Here is a 15,923-nt window from a genome sequence, read left to right on the forward strand (position 1 = left end):
AATTGTGTTTTGATGTTTATTATTTATTGTTGCAACTCAATATCTCAACTCAATAATTAACAATTAATTACTCTTATGCTCAATAAAAGGCTCATTTTTTGATAATGTTGAATTGAATTATTATGAAGTTTGAATCTAATTACCTAATTTGTATATTGGAAGTTTAAATTGTTAAGTTACTGAAAATTGGTAATAAGAGCCTAAGGATTAAAGAAGGTATAGCATTTAAAATTACATGAACTCTCAAGAAAAATAACTAAATAAATAACTAAATAAAAGAATATTTAAACTGACTGAATTTCACAACTGTGCCTATTCCACTAATTTAATCTCTAATTACAATTCAATTGTATACTGGAACTTGAAGTTGCTGGAAATTGGTAATAAGAGCCTAAGGATTAAAAAAGGTATAGCATTTAAAATTACATGAACTCTCAAGAAAAATAACTAAATAAAAAGATATTTAAACTGACTGAATTTCACAACTGTGCCCATTCCACTAATTTAATCTCTAATTACAATTCAATTGCATATTGGAAGTTCAAGTTGTTAAGTTGCTGGAAATTGGTAATAAGAGCCTAAGGATTAAAAAAGGTATAGCATTTAAAATTACATGAACTCTCAAGAAAAATAACTAAATAAAAAGATATTTAAACCGGCTGAATTTCACAATTGTGCCTACACTAATTTAATCTCTAATTACAATTCAATTGTGTTTTACAAACGTGTAAGATTGAAATAACTCAAATGACCAGATGACTCTTTAATATCAAAAATATTACCACGTGACTGACTGCTATCTGTAACGTATAAATATTAGCCAAACATTAAAGATAGCATTGGCAGCCAAAGAGAAACTATAAATATAACTTTCAAAATCAAAAACATGATCACATGACTGCCCTTTGTGAGGTACAAATATTAGCCAATCATTGAAAAAAATACTGGCATTGGCAGCCCAAAAGACTAAATTGAAATAAAAATCACGACAATTTACCCAAGCTGACATTTAAACTTACACGTACTCGCAAAAAAAATCACTAAATAAATAGATATTTAAAACAGCTTATGAATTTCACAATTGTACCTATTCTGCTAATTTGATCTCTTGTATACAAAACAATTGTGTTTTATAAACATGATCAGACAGCTGCTGCCTTCTGTGACGGACAAATATTAGTCAAATTACAAACTCCGTAGCCTAGAAATATGAGGTAATACACGAATATGCCAGAACAATTCTCTAATGATGGGCTGTCCAGAAGAACATGTTCTGAGAACAAATTACCTTCCCATCGAAGCATTTCAAATATTAATTAATAAAAACCTAAGAATAATTATATAATCTTAGAATAAATAAAGTACTAGGATTTGCTAAAAGTGCAAATTATAAAGAGATTTAACTACAAAAAGTGGTAAAACATTGAACTTCAGAGCCGTATTGAGTTTGGAATATACTAATCGTGCAAACAATAAAATAAAATAAAATAATTTAAAATAATTATATAATCTAATAATAGATAATAAGTTTAGCTGTTCGGAATGAAAGTGGGATTGCAGATAGATCAACTAGAAATAGTAGTAAAATATTGAACTTGAGAGCCAAATTGAATAATAAAAATACTACTAAGACCAGGTGACGCAAAATCTACCTCACCATACATAATTCGATTAATTTTTAAACATGTATAAAGAGGTTGTATATTGACACAACCAGACTTCGTGCATAAAATTCAGTACAGTATTTTATGAAGTGGATAAAAAACTTCCATTCCTGCGGTTAAGACTGTACAATTATAGCAACAAGAAATACAATAAACCAATCCTCAGGTAGGAAAAGTTCATCAGCTGATAGATCATGAAGCATATACTTCAGAAGAGCATAAGATGAGCAAAATCGTCATGATGCATAACATATATAAAGTCTTCGATGACTTATTCAGTAGTAGCTGCCATGTTCCGAATCATGAAGGAAGGTTAAACCAAAATACACTCCAAATTTGATACTAATTTCCTTTATTCACACCATCGCATCATTTCAGTCTTCATCTATAAATGTATCACAAAATAGCTACTAAATTTTCACCTGTTTCGAAGATCAAAAAATGGATCTTTCTGCAAATGGCTGGCTCAACCAAGTTATATAGTTGACAGTATTCTCATCTACCAATCAACGACAAATTTGTTTTAGTATGAACTTCAGACTTCAATATTGGTTACACCGTCAGGCTTGTTAGTAGCAACAACATTCGATAATGTAGTTCTTAAAAAATCCCCCTAATGCTTCATACCTATGATAAATTTACTTACTGGTATTACACAAACTGGATCCATTGCATATGCTATTGCATGTGTTGATTCCAGATCCTACTTAGCTAAACGTCTTTGGACCTGCCATACCATAGAATTCAGTGCACTCAAAACTGCAGCAACTAACTTATGCCAACTTTGCTGAGGTTCAGCACCACTAAACATTTCAGTAAGAAAATCCACTACATAATGCAAAAATACACCCAGTGGTGAACAAGCAAGAGTACCGCAGATACACAGCACACATTACCCGAAAAGCAGTGCCATAGGACCCCTACCGTACAGCCTCTGTAAAGATGGAAGTCATCACATTCTCACTTGGATAGAACTGAACTTCCTGCTGTCAGCAGTAAAAACACAGGACGTCAAAAAGAGTGACACAGAGTGATGAACATCCTCATTAAACATCCCAACAGGCTGATCATGAAATATAAATCTGTGATAATACAGAAAAGAAAACAATGATTTCAATATGAAGCAAATCTTTAAAAAATTTGCTGTCTTGAGAGACTATCACTAGAACAATATTAGTGACTAATAGCCTTTTTTGCTCTCAATGATTCTAAAGCCTTTCTCCGCAGCTCAATCTCCAATCTTTTCTGCTCATCCTCCATTTCCTCATCTTGACTCTGTTGAGAATGATCCCTATCATGGTAATCATCTTCCGACTCCTCAGCTGCACTGTCCCTTTCAACAGTTGCAACAGTTGCAACAGTTTTCGCTTTCAATTTGCTTGCTCTACGTTCTTCCTTTCTTCTGTGCCTTTCTTCACGCCGTCTACGCTTCTCCTCTTTGCGTAATCGCCTCTCTTCCTTTTTCCTTCGTTTTGCTTCTCGTCTTTCTTCACTGGATCTAGAAGACATGTTACCATCCTCGTCATCTATATTTTGTCCTGCTGTTAATTCCCTCCTTGCCTTCCTTTTTTCTACATGCTTCCTTCTGTAACCTTCATTCTCCCCTGAATCAGAACCATACATCTGTTTTACTGCTTCTGGTTTTGAAATTGGATTGCGTGCAGCATCAACCTTGAAGGACTTACTATCATCATCAGCATAACTGTCTCTTGAAGAGGATCTCCTCAATTCTAATGCATCCTCTTTATCATCACATTCAATATGAGACTGTAAAACAGTGCCCAGGCGATGAACATTAGAGCGCCTTTCTGAATAAACTGGCAAAGGATGTCCATGATCCAATCTCCCTGGTCCATATTCAATTCCTTCTGATGGATAAGTTACCTGGCTATCCCTCCTCCTCTGAGGATAATCAGGACTGCGATCAACATCATCCCTACAAAAACTATTACTTCATCAGAGTCTAGAAGGCAGGTAAAGCTATGCACACAATAAGATGCACTGAATGCTCAAGTGTCAATCAGCATACAATTAATGCTAGAATACCAGAACCAACAACAATAACAATTCACATGTTACCTATTGTATTTACGATATCCAATTCTTTTTAGTTCTGAACCTTCCTGATGACCATGCTTTTCGCCAGAGCGACTAACCAGCAAGCCAGTCGGAGAATCTCGATCATTGCCTGATCGTCTAGGTCCATAATCCTTCCTTTCTGACACATTAGGTGCATGAGCATCCCTCCTATTTGAACCCTCAACCCTACAATCAACAAGTTCATCAAAACAACATATGAAGCTGACACCAGAAATGAATAATAACAATATACAGAACAAACATTAATAGAAAACCAGTCCTGAAGAAACCAATCTGTAAAACAGATCTATTAACTACAAGAACCTACATGGAACGCATGCTGTGTTCAGACTTCCTTCTTAGTTCAATATTCTCATGTGGACTGCCTTGCTCACGAACTGATCCCATCTGCCTACGGTGTAGACTTGGACGGCTACATTTTCAACAATTAACTCATTAACATTTAAATGAACTTGACAAATTACCTGATTTGCAAAAAAGAGAATCAAAAACAAAGAGTAGCAACCTCTTCTCTTCATTCATGTGTGTTACATGTGGTGAAGGCGATTGATTTGGTGAACTTAGATAAGCTGGTGGTGACTCTGGCATACCGGAGGTACCTCCACTGCGCATTCTTACATCACGCTGTGGTGAACGAGGATGAACAGGTAAATTTTGACGGTAAGCTGACTCAACAGCAGTCCGGCCTCCAACACGTATATGATCTCGTCTTTGACCCTCAATCTCCTCTCTATCAACATGATCACGATCAGGAGATCGTTTTGCCCGAGCTCTGAAACAGTTGAGGAAAACATTACAAACCATGCAAGATCATACAGCAGTCAAATATCAAGGCAATTTATAATTTACCTATCAGACACATTCTTATCTCGATATCTCCTAGGATCCACTTCATTATAGCGACCCTCACGATCTCTACTCGGACTCCAATTAGCCCTGTACTGAGGGCTTCTGCCATATAAAAGTAATTTCAAAATGAACCAAAGTTGATTAAAACAAAAATGTCTTTTAAACATCTAAAATGTGAATCAAAATTCAAATGATGTACCTTTTTCGACGGTGAGGAGGAGATTGAGAATCCATTCGTCGCCTTCTTGGAGAACATGCTGGAGAAGGTCTATAATGTACAGGTGACCTTGCAGCTGGTAACTTTATTCTTGGTGTTGGAGATGGAGACCTCCTCTTGGGTAGAGGCGAGGGAGATCTCCTCTTCGGTGGTGGAGGTGTGGGAGATCTCTTGACTGGTGGTGAGGGGGACCTCCGCTTGCGTGGAGAGGGGGACCTCCTCCTTGGCGGAGGAGAGGGTGACCTCTTCCTCAATGGAGGAGATGGAGATCTCCTCCTCCGAGAGGGAGATGGTGACCTCCGTCTGCGCGGAGATGGCAACCTACGCCTCCAAGGTGATGGGGATCTCCGCCTAGGGGACCGAGCATATAATGGTGACCTTTTTCGTCGTGGTGGAGAATATATTGGAGATCGAGGCCGTCTTATTGGAGATGGAGATCGTCTTCTGTGCCGAGGTGATCGAGAGATGCTCCGTGATCTGTGCCTTCTTTTCAATGGAGGAGACCTTAAACAGTTACGGCACAAAGATATTAGTTGTGCATGAGATCCTGGTGGTAAAAAGGATGATAATTGTGCCAAGACATATAGAACAACAACAACAAAACAAATTTGTCAATAGTGGAGAACAAATACTAGCACTGAGTCTAGTAAAGACTGACTGCCAAATCAGTTAATAAAAATTCTACAAAATATCATGTACAGAACCAAGAAATAAATTTACACTGGAACAAATTCACATTCTAAACTAACCGACACCATTGAATGAAGATAAAACAATAACATGATAGCAATAACTAAACTACAAGATTTCCATATTTTGATCTTTTCTTCTACCAAAAGTAGAAATAACTCAAATAAGGGATGTGCTCATCCCTTATCTCACTTCTAAACTCAACCAAAGGCACCCATACATATGCATACATGGTAGCTGTACCCTAGTCATTATGCATCTATAAAAATAGAAACCAATTTTTTTAAAAACTTAAAATAGAAAATAGAAAATTCAGAACCATAGGGAAGCAGGTTGAAGGTCAACAACATGGGCGTGTGAGAAGGTTATAATAATATAAACTGGGCTCTTTAAAAGAACCGTCATTGATATGATAAATAGAACTTAAACAATCACTATTCAAACAAAACTAGGCATAAATGTAATATTTAAGTATCTTCCTTATGTATTCCTCTTACCCAAATCAGAAACCATGGCGCTATTTTACAGTCTAAATGCTCATTAAATTATGATATAATAGTCACATTCTACCATAGAACAATACATATGTTCAAAATTTAACTCAGAATACAGAAACCACATACAGAAAGCTGTGGAATCAGTACCTGGATTGGCTCCTGGAAATTGAATTCATCGGACTCCTTGATCTTGGGGAAGAAGAGACACTACTGATCAAAGAATAATTAAAAACATCAAGGCTATAACAAACACCAAACTTAAAACTTAAATTTAATTGCCTATGATAAATTGTAAGCAAGCAAGTTCATCTTACCGTTGAGAAGGAGAATGATCACCATCATGTGACAGTCTTGAAACCCTGAAAGAAAAAGAGAGTACCAAAAAGGCATTATTAATTGGATGACTTGACATAGCTACAGACCTATTAAATAATCCACCCATAATATATCTGAACAGAAATCAAATGTCATAAAACACCCAGTAAAGAAAGAAATCGTTAGTGTTCTACTAAATAAGCAACCCATAATATATCCGAACAAAAAATCAAATCAGTCATAAAATACACAGCGAAGAAATGAATCTTTTGCATTTTATTACTTCAACTATATTGAAACTGATTTATATTTTTGAAAACTAATAGTAAAGTTTTAATGCAGATATCCACTAAAAGTACTTTAACATGATTTGCAGTGCTTTAAAATAAACAAAAAAATGATATATTGTCCACATTGCACAATACTAAGACTGATGCCGAAACATCACATTTAAAATAGTTAAACAAGCAACCAAGCAGGAAAGCACACTCAGTTCTTGTTTAGACCACGCAAAATGCATACAATTATCTCCAAGTTTAAGGAACAAAGCAACTCATTATCACATAAGTTAGTGATGCTTTGTTTAATTCTATGCATTCTTAAGATATAATAAAGGCACATGCAAAATACAAAACTGGCGTCTGCCATAAAATGTTCATGGTTCTTGAATTTTACTTTCAAAAAAGTGATGTTTCGAATTTCTTTGAAAATCGTACAATAATTTATACTGTTACCATGAAATGCAGAATAGATGTTCAAAAAACCCATCCAAGAGATGAAATTTATTCAATTTGGAGAAGCTACCATTAATTAAAGATCAGCAGAGATGCTGCATTTCTAGTAGCTAACATAAAGGATTTCTACCTTAAACCAACTCTAAAGTTAGAAATTATTTACAATGGGGTAACATGGCTTGCTTGATACCACTTACAGAGCAACTGAATATGTCCTTACCCATTCTTGCCTCGTGCATGGGAAGACCGCCTCTCACCTGCCACCTCCTCTTCTGGAATTATATTCAATGAATCTTTCCCAGAAGCTCTTGAAGAAACAGCAGCAGCAGCAGCAATCTTTGCTGTCTCTAAGTCAGCATTCTGTATACATAAAAATAATGTTTATCCATAATGGCAAATGCAACATAAAATGGTAAGAAAATTAAAAAATAAACCTCTTATAAAATATATGATCTTTCATTTCAATTTACTCACTATCTTCTTCTGGCGTTCCTTCTCCACTTCCTTTTCATCTTCTTCTTTCTTCTTCTGGACTTCATAATTAATACGATCTGCTTCTGCCTGCTCGCCACCAAGAAAGACTGGTTACAGCGAACTGCTAAAAAGAAGCACAGCTCATTAAAACAGCTCTCCAAAACTCTTCAGCAAAAAATGATACTGCATTCAATGCCCATTATGTCAAATGAAGTCGAACTGCTAAAAAGAAGCACGGCTCTTTGAAGCAGTTCTCCAAAACTCTTCAGGAAAGAATGATATTGGATTCAATGGCCAATAATATCATACAGGATTGTCACAAAAAACTATTGAGGCAGTACAAATCACCTTTTTCTTCCTTGTCTCTTCTGCCTTCGCATCCAAAAACTGTTGGGGTATTCCACTTGCATTTTTTTGTGCACTAGTTAAAAGAGCCCAAAGTTCCTTCATAAACTTCACAGTATTTTTTTCCATAAATCCAGTAAGTTGAATTTGAATTTGCTTCCCATCCACTTCCTGTATTACATACATAGAGAAAATTAATAAAAATTATTATGGGCTTATAAAAATATGTAACCAAATATGCATATAGGGTTTTATTATAATTTGATCATAAGATAAGACATCATAACATTTCATTAAATATTAATATTAATATGAAAACACAATAAACTTATCGATTACAAATATAACTGATTTGGATGGTGGTTAGAAATTGAAAGGGCTTAAACAGCCAGTTTGGTGGGAAGAGGGCCCTGCATAAATAACATGCTCGTTGTTCAGTTTCTGCCTCAAATTTGCCATACCTTTCCATCCAGTAACCCATATATGAAATTAATTAGAACTTCGTCCTCAAAGCCAAGAAACTCAGTAGTCCTGTTTGCTATCCAAGGTCGTATAACATCCATCTTCACTTTCGACATGTCCACCTATATATTTAGAAAAGTAACAAATGTCAGGTGGTAGTTTTAACATCAAAAGAACCTCAATAAATGAAAATAAACTCCGACATGCAACTTCAATGACATGTGAAACAAAGAATATTTCAGAAACACCCCATGACCCAAACATATGGACAATTGAAAACACAATAAACAACCAAAACATTTCTGGCAGATCTGTATTATTAAAACCGTAGTCAGATAAAATCCCTAAGAAAGACATGTCCACACTCAAAGATTCAAAAACTGTGGGGACAATTCTCGTTTAATAGCTAAGATATTACATGAAACATCAGAGTTTCAATAAACCAAATCTAGAAGGTGTGTTCAAATATCAAATTAAATGGTGTATCCTTGTAGGATTATTTGGCTGCCTGCTCCCGGGGAAAGTGGCTATCAATCAGTAGTTAAAGAAAAGCCACTTTTCACCTAAGCACAATCAGATAATTTGTGTCAAACAACTCATAGTTATTATTCATGTCGAAAGTTGAGATATTGACACAATAAAAATGCTCTGAGACCCTAAACAATATAATATACTTGTCCCATGTAATGATAAAAGGTAAACAGACAAATAGTTGCTCCTTCATGGTTCCAGTACCAAGCGCACATGGGCACAATAGTATAACTAGCTCCTCCATTACTCTAACTGATGTTAGACCTCTGAAGATCAAATTTGTATGCTACATTTATTTCATTTCTACTGTTGATGGTAGCGTAAATATGTTAGAAACTAAATCCATCAATACACTGCAGAATTCATCACTAAAATAGTAAGATTTGCTTTAAAGTAACACTCGCTAGTTTTGTCTCTCGCATTATTATAGATATCATTCAGTTGCAATTCAAATTTCACTAATGAGCAAAAATCTTTAAAATGAATGTTCCAATTCCAAAATAAAAAAACACCTAATTATTTATATCACCATCCATACTCCTCCAAATCACAATTTAATTGAAATTCTAAAATCTTAAACTAGGAACATATGAAAAGCTCTAATCTCATAAGTACGGGTTCGGATATATCATATAGCATCCAAGGATTTACAGAAAAGAAATAATTTAATTCCTAATGGAGCCCATATACAAACTTGCATGCAACCAAAGTTTTTGCCAAATGTTGACCTTTTGGAAAATCAATGTCAATAAATACAAAATCACCGTCCCTTTCAACTACAGCCGACTTGCTCTTGGAGGGCAAGGTTTCAGATCTATAATCTTAATGTGGAGATCAAACTAAGTCTTTTATATTTGACCAAATATAGAGCTTGGTGATACTATTCGGCTTCGTTGGATCTTACCATGTCCTCCCGCAAGCCAGAAATAAACCAATAATCCATTTGAGATACCATTCTACCAAAGCAAAGGCTCACCAGAAGCTACAACTCAAGACTGGTTTCCGAGAATAAGAAACCTCCGTCTTAGGTTTATGCCTCTATATATAACGACCACTTCATTTGGAACATATTTACTACTTCCCTAAACCCCAAAACTGCCAGCAAAGTACTCGATTGCCAGCATGATTTTCACGGCCGTGATTTTATCCTCCAAGGTAGGGTTTCAAATATACACTTACCAATTGGTCCAACTCAGCAGGAAACTTCTGTGACTTCAAAAGCTTGGCTTCCTTGTTAGAAAATCGAGTGTCCTGGTCGGCAGAAGTACCCTAAATTTCAAAACAGGAACATGCGAACAAATTCAAATAAAACCACAAAAACACCAAAATTTAATGCTTGTGCTCCAATTTCAAAACCATAACCGAAGTGTATCCCTGCAAACCCTCCGAAAATTTTCGAAAAACAAACGAGAAAAAAATGACCAAAAAGTAACAATATTTACCCTGAAGAAACCTCCCGACATGTTGAGAAACTCTAAAGCTCCGATCTACTACCGTTCGAATGCCTGCTGCAGCTCTCTTACGCCCGGACAGAACGAGGGTTAGTTCTCAAGGGTTTTCCTTTTAGTTATTAGATTTATTCATCGAACTGGAGTTTCCACAAATACTTTTTTCTCGCCGATTCCCATCAGATGAGTGTAATTTTCTTAATTTTCTAGGGTATAGAGAGTTTGGTATGTTTCGCCTGGTTTTTTCTGTGTATTTATAATATAGGTATATAGCTGAAATATTATGACTGCGAATGGAAACTAGTAATAATATTTATTATTATTATTATTCTCTATGATTTAGATAAGCCTTTCGTGTAGAGGGAGGGCAATGACCGGCCGACCAAAATGGTGTAGGAAGTTTTATGTCATATTAGAGTTGGAAAGTGTAAAGAGGTTTTAACAAGGGGCACATGCGCCAAAGTTCCTGCTTTGTGACTTTATGATTTTATGATTGATTGAAGTAGATTTTGGTTAAAATATAATGTATTTAATTTAATAAAATAACAAATAAATAGTAATGAAAAATATAACATTATAGTGCTAAATTAAATTAAATTACGAGTATAGTTAGTATATTATTAAATTATATAATTGCAATGATGTATATTAATTAAAATAGTAAAAGAATATATAAATAAACATTATATTATCACGCTAAATTAAAATTAGATGACATCCTAAAGAATATTTATCATACCAAAGATATTTATCAACTAATTATACATGAGATATAGATAAAATTGTATAATTTTTTTTTAAAAGAGTTAAATTGATTAATTTCAATTATTAAATTGTTTGATATATTTTGTTCAAGCGATAAATTCATCCAATTGTAGAAGCTAGACAATATTCCTAAGTTTAAATCTAATGCATAAAAATAAATAAACATAAATTAATTTTAAAATAACATTTATGCTTTAAAAAAACCAAACACACTTATAATAAATAAAGTTGATAATATATCAAGCTAAATAATTTGAACTTTATTAAAATTGATACAAAATTAATATTATGTATTTTAAAGTATAAATTAAAAATATCAATATAGTAAAAATTATATATGTTAAATAAATGTATAATCTAATAAAATTATATATATAAATAATAAATAAAAGAAAATATATTAAAAGCATTGGTTTAGATATGTAAAAATAAAAATAATTAAATTCTAATTTAAACTTATATACAAATTAAAATTTAAATAAACATGAAATTAAACTATATAAAAAATAATTTTTGAAAATTAACAATTTAAAAGAGTTAAAATGTCTACATTTGATTAAAATATCTATATTTGAATAACATTTTACAAATTACAAAGATAGACATCAATTAAAAGTGATTGTCTTTTTTTTTAAAGTTTATCCACTTGTCACAAATGTGGAAAAGATAAAATTGAAATTAATGCATTCATTAATAGAGGTGTTAGAAGAAAAAAAAAGTTTATCCACTTGTCACAAGAGAAGATAAAGTTGCAATTAATGCTTGCATTAATAGAGGTGTTGGGAAAAATAGTTATATTTTTGTTAAAGAAAATTGAATCTTTTCATTGCCTTTTTCATCATGAACCAATAAAAAAATTTAAAAATTGTATTTTTCAATTTCAAAAAAATATGCAAATTAATAAACCTTTTGCAAACATTAGTATATCAATGAAATTTTTAGATTATAGAACTAATATAGAACTTGGTGATTCCATTAGTTTCCTGCCAAAGGCAGGAACTAATAACTAGTATTTGCGTCATAAGGGAATAGTTGATAGGTAACTTTGGATGTGACGATCTTGATAATTATGAACTTATTAAAACTTTTAATCTTTTTAAAATAAGTTTGTACAAATGAGAGGAAGAGTGTGGTGGTAACTACAATGCATAATATTTGACAATACTGGTGGGTATGATTAGTATGTCAAGCTACAAATTCATAGATCAAGAGATAGATTGCATATGTCATTCTACTAGAGGAGTTTAATGGAGCATTCATTCTAGTGTGTGCATGTGAATTAAGCATTCCTCTTTTGAGAGAGCATGGTCTAAAATCTAGTCATAGTAAGCTACATAGCTTGGTCATTCCTAATATCAAATTGTACTGTGCATTGTTTCCATTAAGGCATATGTAGGCACAAGGATGTTATCCTCTTAGTTTTCACATGGCATTACTCTACTATCAATTAGATGTCCATAGTTCCAATAGAGTTACTTGCATTACCTAATTTTCTTAACCTTTCTTTTTTTAGTTAGTTGTCTTGTAGAAATATAGATATTGAAGTCATTTCTAGGTTGGGAACTATTATTTTATCAAGGAATGACCTTTTCATTTTTAAATTAGTATGATTATATAGATCAACAACACACTAACTCATAAAAGGATTTATTGTGTATTTCTTTGATGATGTAATGAATGATGCCCATTCAATTTGATGTAATACATAATGAGTCTACTCAAATGATGTAAGAGTTTGCACGTTAACAATGTCAAACAAAATCCTATGTCATAAACAATCTAAGAAAGGACACTTATTGGGTGTGTGTAGCTTGGAGGAAGGATTAATGATGCAGATTGTAAAGATAATTCAATGCCTGATTTGAGTATGAAGGAAGAGATTTGTGTTCGATAATGAAGAGAAGGGGATGAATCAGTTATGTCTAATTATCCTATGGTCCCTTCAAAATCTATCATTATCAAAGAAACACAAACATCAACACTACTAACTTCAATGCATCCAATCACTTGGTAGATATTTCCAACATAAAGCTTAACTCATTCATCAACTTCTCTCCAAATTGTTATCAAGATGTTCCTTGCTTTACTAGTTGTCAGTAAATTTTTAATTATTACCTAGTAATAATTTAGTTATTACCAAGTTGTAGTAAACCATAAAAACATGTAAATCAACTTGCAACACAAATAGCATTCACACAATGTTGACATCAATATTTAACATGGAAACCCTATTAAAGGAAAAACCACTTGGGACTAGCAACATAAAAAATTCACTCTTTTGAAGTGATCTCTAGTAGGAGACTACCTTGTTAAAGGTTGCATGCACTTTGTTAAAGTGACCTTGTTAGAGGATTTCACCGAAAGATCATATAGACCTTATCACTCCCTTTGTACAACCAAAAAGAGTGGTCTAATTAAAAAGACTTACAAACATCACTAATCGATGTTAGAATCTTAGAGACTTGTTAGGTCCACTCAATTCTTTTGATATTTTATGCTACAATGGTTAAATGATAACAATATAAAATGATCTACTAAGAATAGCAACTACCTTTGCTTGTTTAGATATTTGTTCTAGTGCTTTCTCTATCTTTTACTCACTCAACTAATTCAATTTACCACAAACTCCTTTCTCTTCTTTGCTTGGCTTGGCTTAACTCTTTCTTCACCTTCAACAACTTCCCTCTTCACAACATCCTTCAATCATATTTCTTTTAGCTTCATCGACTCTCAAACAACATCATAATGAAAACATCACCCACTTCTAACCAACTCAACAGCTCAACAGCTCAATGGACTAACCTATCATTTTCACCTCCTTAAATAGATTTCTCAATGTTTTCTGATCCTTCCATCTTTTTCTGCTTATCAGAATTGTTGATCTTAGGTTTACAATTGAATTCTTTCATACAATGAATTTAGTGATGCAATCCAAGGCAGGAGAATCCCCAAAGGAGATGTCCTAGCCCCCAGCAAATAACCACACAATGGAAATAAAACAACAATGCAAGATCTGATACCAATTCACAATACTTGATTCATAAAAATAACTATTACATACAATGTGCCAGGTTGTAAAGCCTTTCTGGTTATGACAAATACAAAGTAAGTAATAGTTATGCAAGATCTCTTAAGATCCAACCCAAACCCTAGCTAGTCTAGATTCACACTCTGATAGAAAACTCAAAGAAAGATCTAAACTCGTGCTTACAAGCCCACCAAGCAATCTCCTTGTTTCCCAAGCCTTAGCTACTAGCTCTTCAAAGTTTGTTCCTTCTACCACATCCTCTTCTCCAAGTTGGATAATTATCTCTAAAGACTCCACAAGACCCTTACTTTACCCAGTTAAGCCACAAGTTAGCCTAGCAAAATACAAATTAAAATAAACCCTTACATTAAATGCCCATACAAGCCACAAGTCAGTTGCAACACATATTAAATACCTACAACCCAAGTGAAATGCTCAAGTTGGCCAACAAACAACTCGATTACCATAGAACTGAGACCAACCTGAGCATTAGAGAATCCACACCTAGTATTAGCATTTCACCAAGCATAATCAAGCTCTCGCAGTATGTGTTGAGCAACACCTTCATGGACCAAGTTTCTTTAGCAAACAAACTCCTTCAAAGATCGAGCAACTCAGACAACACTACAACCAAGCTTCACTGAGCTCCCAATGTGTGTTGAGTTCCTGCAAGCATCGTTGAGCACCTTCGATGATCGAGTGCCCCAAGCTATGTCGAGCTCCTTCAACAATCAAGCACCTCCATGATCGTCGAGTGTTGGAATTCTTTAGAATAACTGAGAGGGGAGATGAATTTGTTATCCAAGGCCCAGATGTACAAATAAAAATTTTCAATCCATATCCATAAAACATATTCATTACGCATGTATCCATTAGATCATACAATTATTTCAACTTTGTAGGTTGCTATGAAATCAACTTTGCAAGATTGTAAGCATGAAACATAACAAATTCAATAACACATTTGATACAATGATTTTATGTGGAAACCCAATTTGAAAAAAATCACTAGTAATGTGTTACTCATTCTCACTCTTCTGAAGTGATGCCCTGTGAAAGACCAACCCTATTAAAGGTTATAATGCACACTATTAAATGTGACCTGGTTAGAGGATTTCAATCACCCTATTGGGAGTGAGCCTTGTTAGAGGACTTTAGATCATTCACTTGGAATGTCACCTGATTAAAGGATTTACAATTGACTATTAGGTCAACCTTAATCCAAAGGATTTACCCTAGACTGATACAATGATTAGAAAGTAATAGTAAGGCTTGATCTAATAACAACTTATAGATCACTTTGTAGATTACAAATTTCAGTTTTAGTCTTCCATTTTGCTTGGCTTTCATGTACTTCAGCTCTGATAGCTTGTCCACCCTTCAAGCTTTCCATACCCTTAAGCCTTCTTGCTTTGCTTTCCAATAGTAGTCTCTTTTCTCTGGTCACTAAATGAAGGAATACCTTAGACTCCTTGTCTTTCTTAGGTTTTCGCACATGACAACCTTTGCTTCTGACTAACGATCTCTATAAATAAAAAATTTAGATATTTTTTCATTCATCCTCTATCATCCATTTTAGGGTTAGGTAGAATTAGGTAGGATTCAATGAATGTACCCATCTTTTCATTTTGCTCCCTTCTAGAAACTTCTCCTTCAATCCTCTTTGAATTCACCTCAAAACAGTTCATCTTAAATTTTGTGCCACCAACTCATCAACCTTATCTTCTACACAATTCACACTATCCAAGAAATCAAACTTGTCAGCTTAGATTCATCAAATTCACAATCTTTTTCATAATGTTGA

General features: G+C 33.9%; 1 protein-coding gene across 7 annotated transcripts; it reads right to left on the reverse strand.

Annotated features, from left to right (window-relative positions):
• Nucleotides 1-1,637: 1,637 nt before the first annotated feature.
• LOC149544059 (splicing factor PWI domain-containing protein) lies at nt 1,638-10,555 on the reverse strand. 7 transcript variants are annotated; one of them, XM_089798660.1, is made up of 17 exons: nt 10,321-10,555; nt 10,058-10,129; nt 8,347-8,469; nt 7,889-8,056; nt 7,541-7,627; nt 7,287-7,426; nt 6,332-6,376; nt 6,165-6,224; nt 4,813-5,334; nt 4,614-4,715; nt 4,270-4,536; nt 4,072-4,176; nt 3,744-3,929; nt 2,561-3,600; nt 2,311-2,391; nt 2,087-2,163; nt 1,638-1,949 (listed from the first exon to the last, which is right to left on the reverse strand). In XM_089798660.1, exons 1-14 carry the CDS (start codon nt 10,339-10,341, stop codon nt 2,838-2,840), a joined length of 2,661 nt encoding a protein of 886 aa, XP_089654786.1. In that variant the 5' UTR covers nt 10,342-10,555; the 3' UTR covers nt 1,638-1,949; nt 2,087-2,163; nt 2,311-2,391; nt 2,561-2,837. The 7 variants fall into 7 exon arrangements, with proteins under 7 accessions (XP_089654786.1, XP_089654785.1, XP_089654784.1 ...); XM_089798659.1 differs by having other exon boundaries at nt 6,165-6,227; XM_089798658.1 differs by having other exon boundaries at nt 4,614-4,712; nt 10,058-10,147.
• Between the last annotated feature and the right edge of the window lie 5,368 nt (nt 10,556-15,923).

The sequence above is a fragment of the Cupressus sempervirens genome, chromosome 8 (assembly GCF_028749045.1).
Source record: "Cupressus sempervirens isolate cs-2001-9-10 chromosome 8, ASM2874904v1, whole genome shotgun sequence".
Taxonomy (NCBI): domain Eukaryota; kingdom Viridiplantae; phylum Streptophyta; class Pinopsida; order Cupressales; family Cupressaceae; genus Cupressus; species Cupressus sempervirens.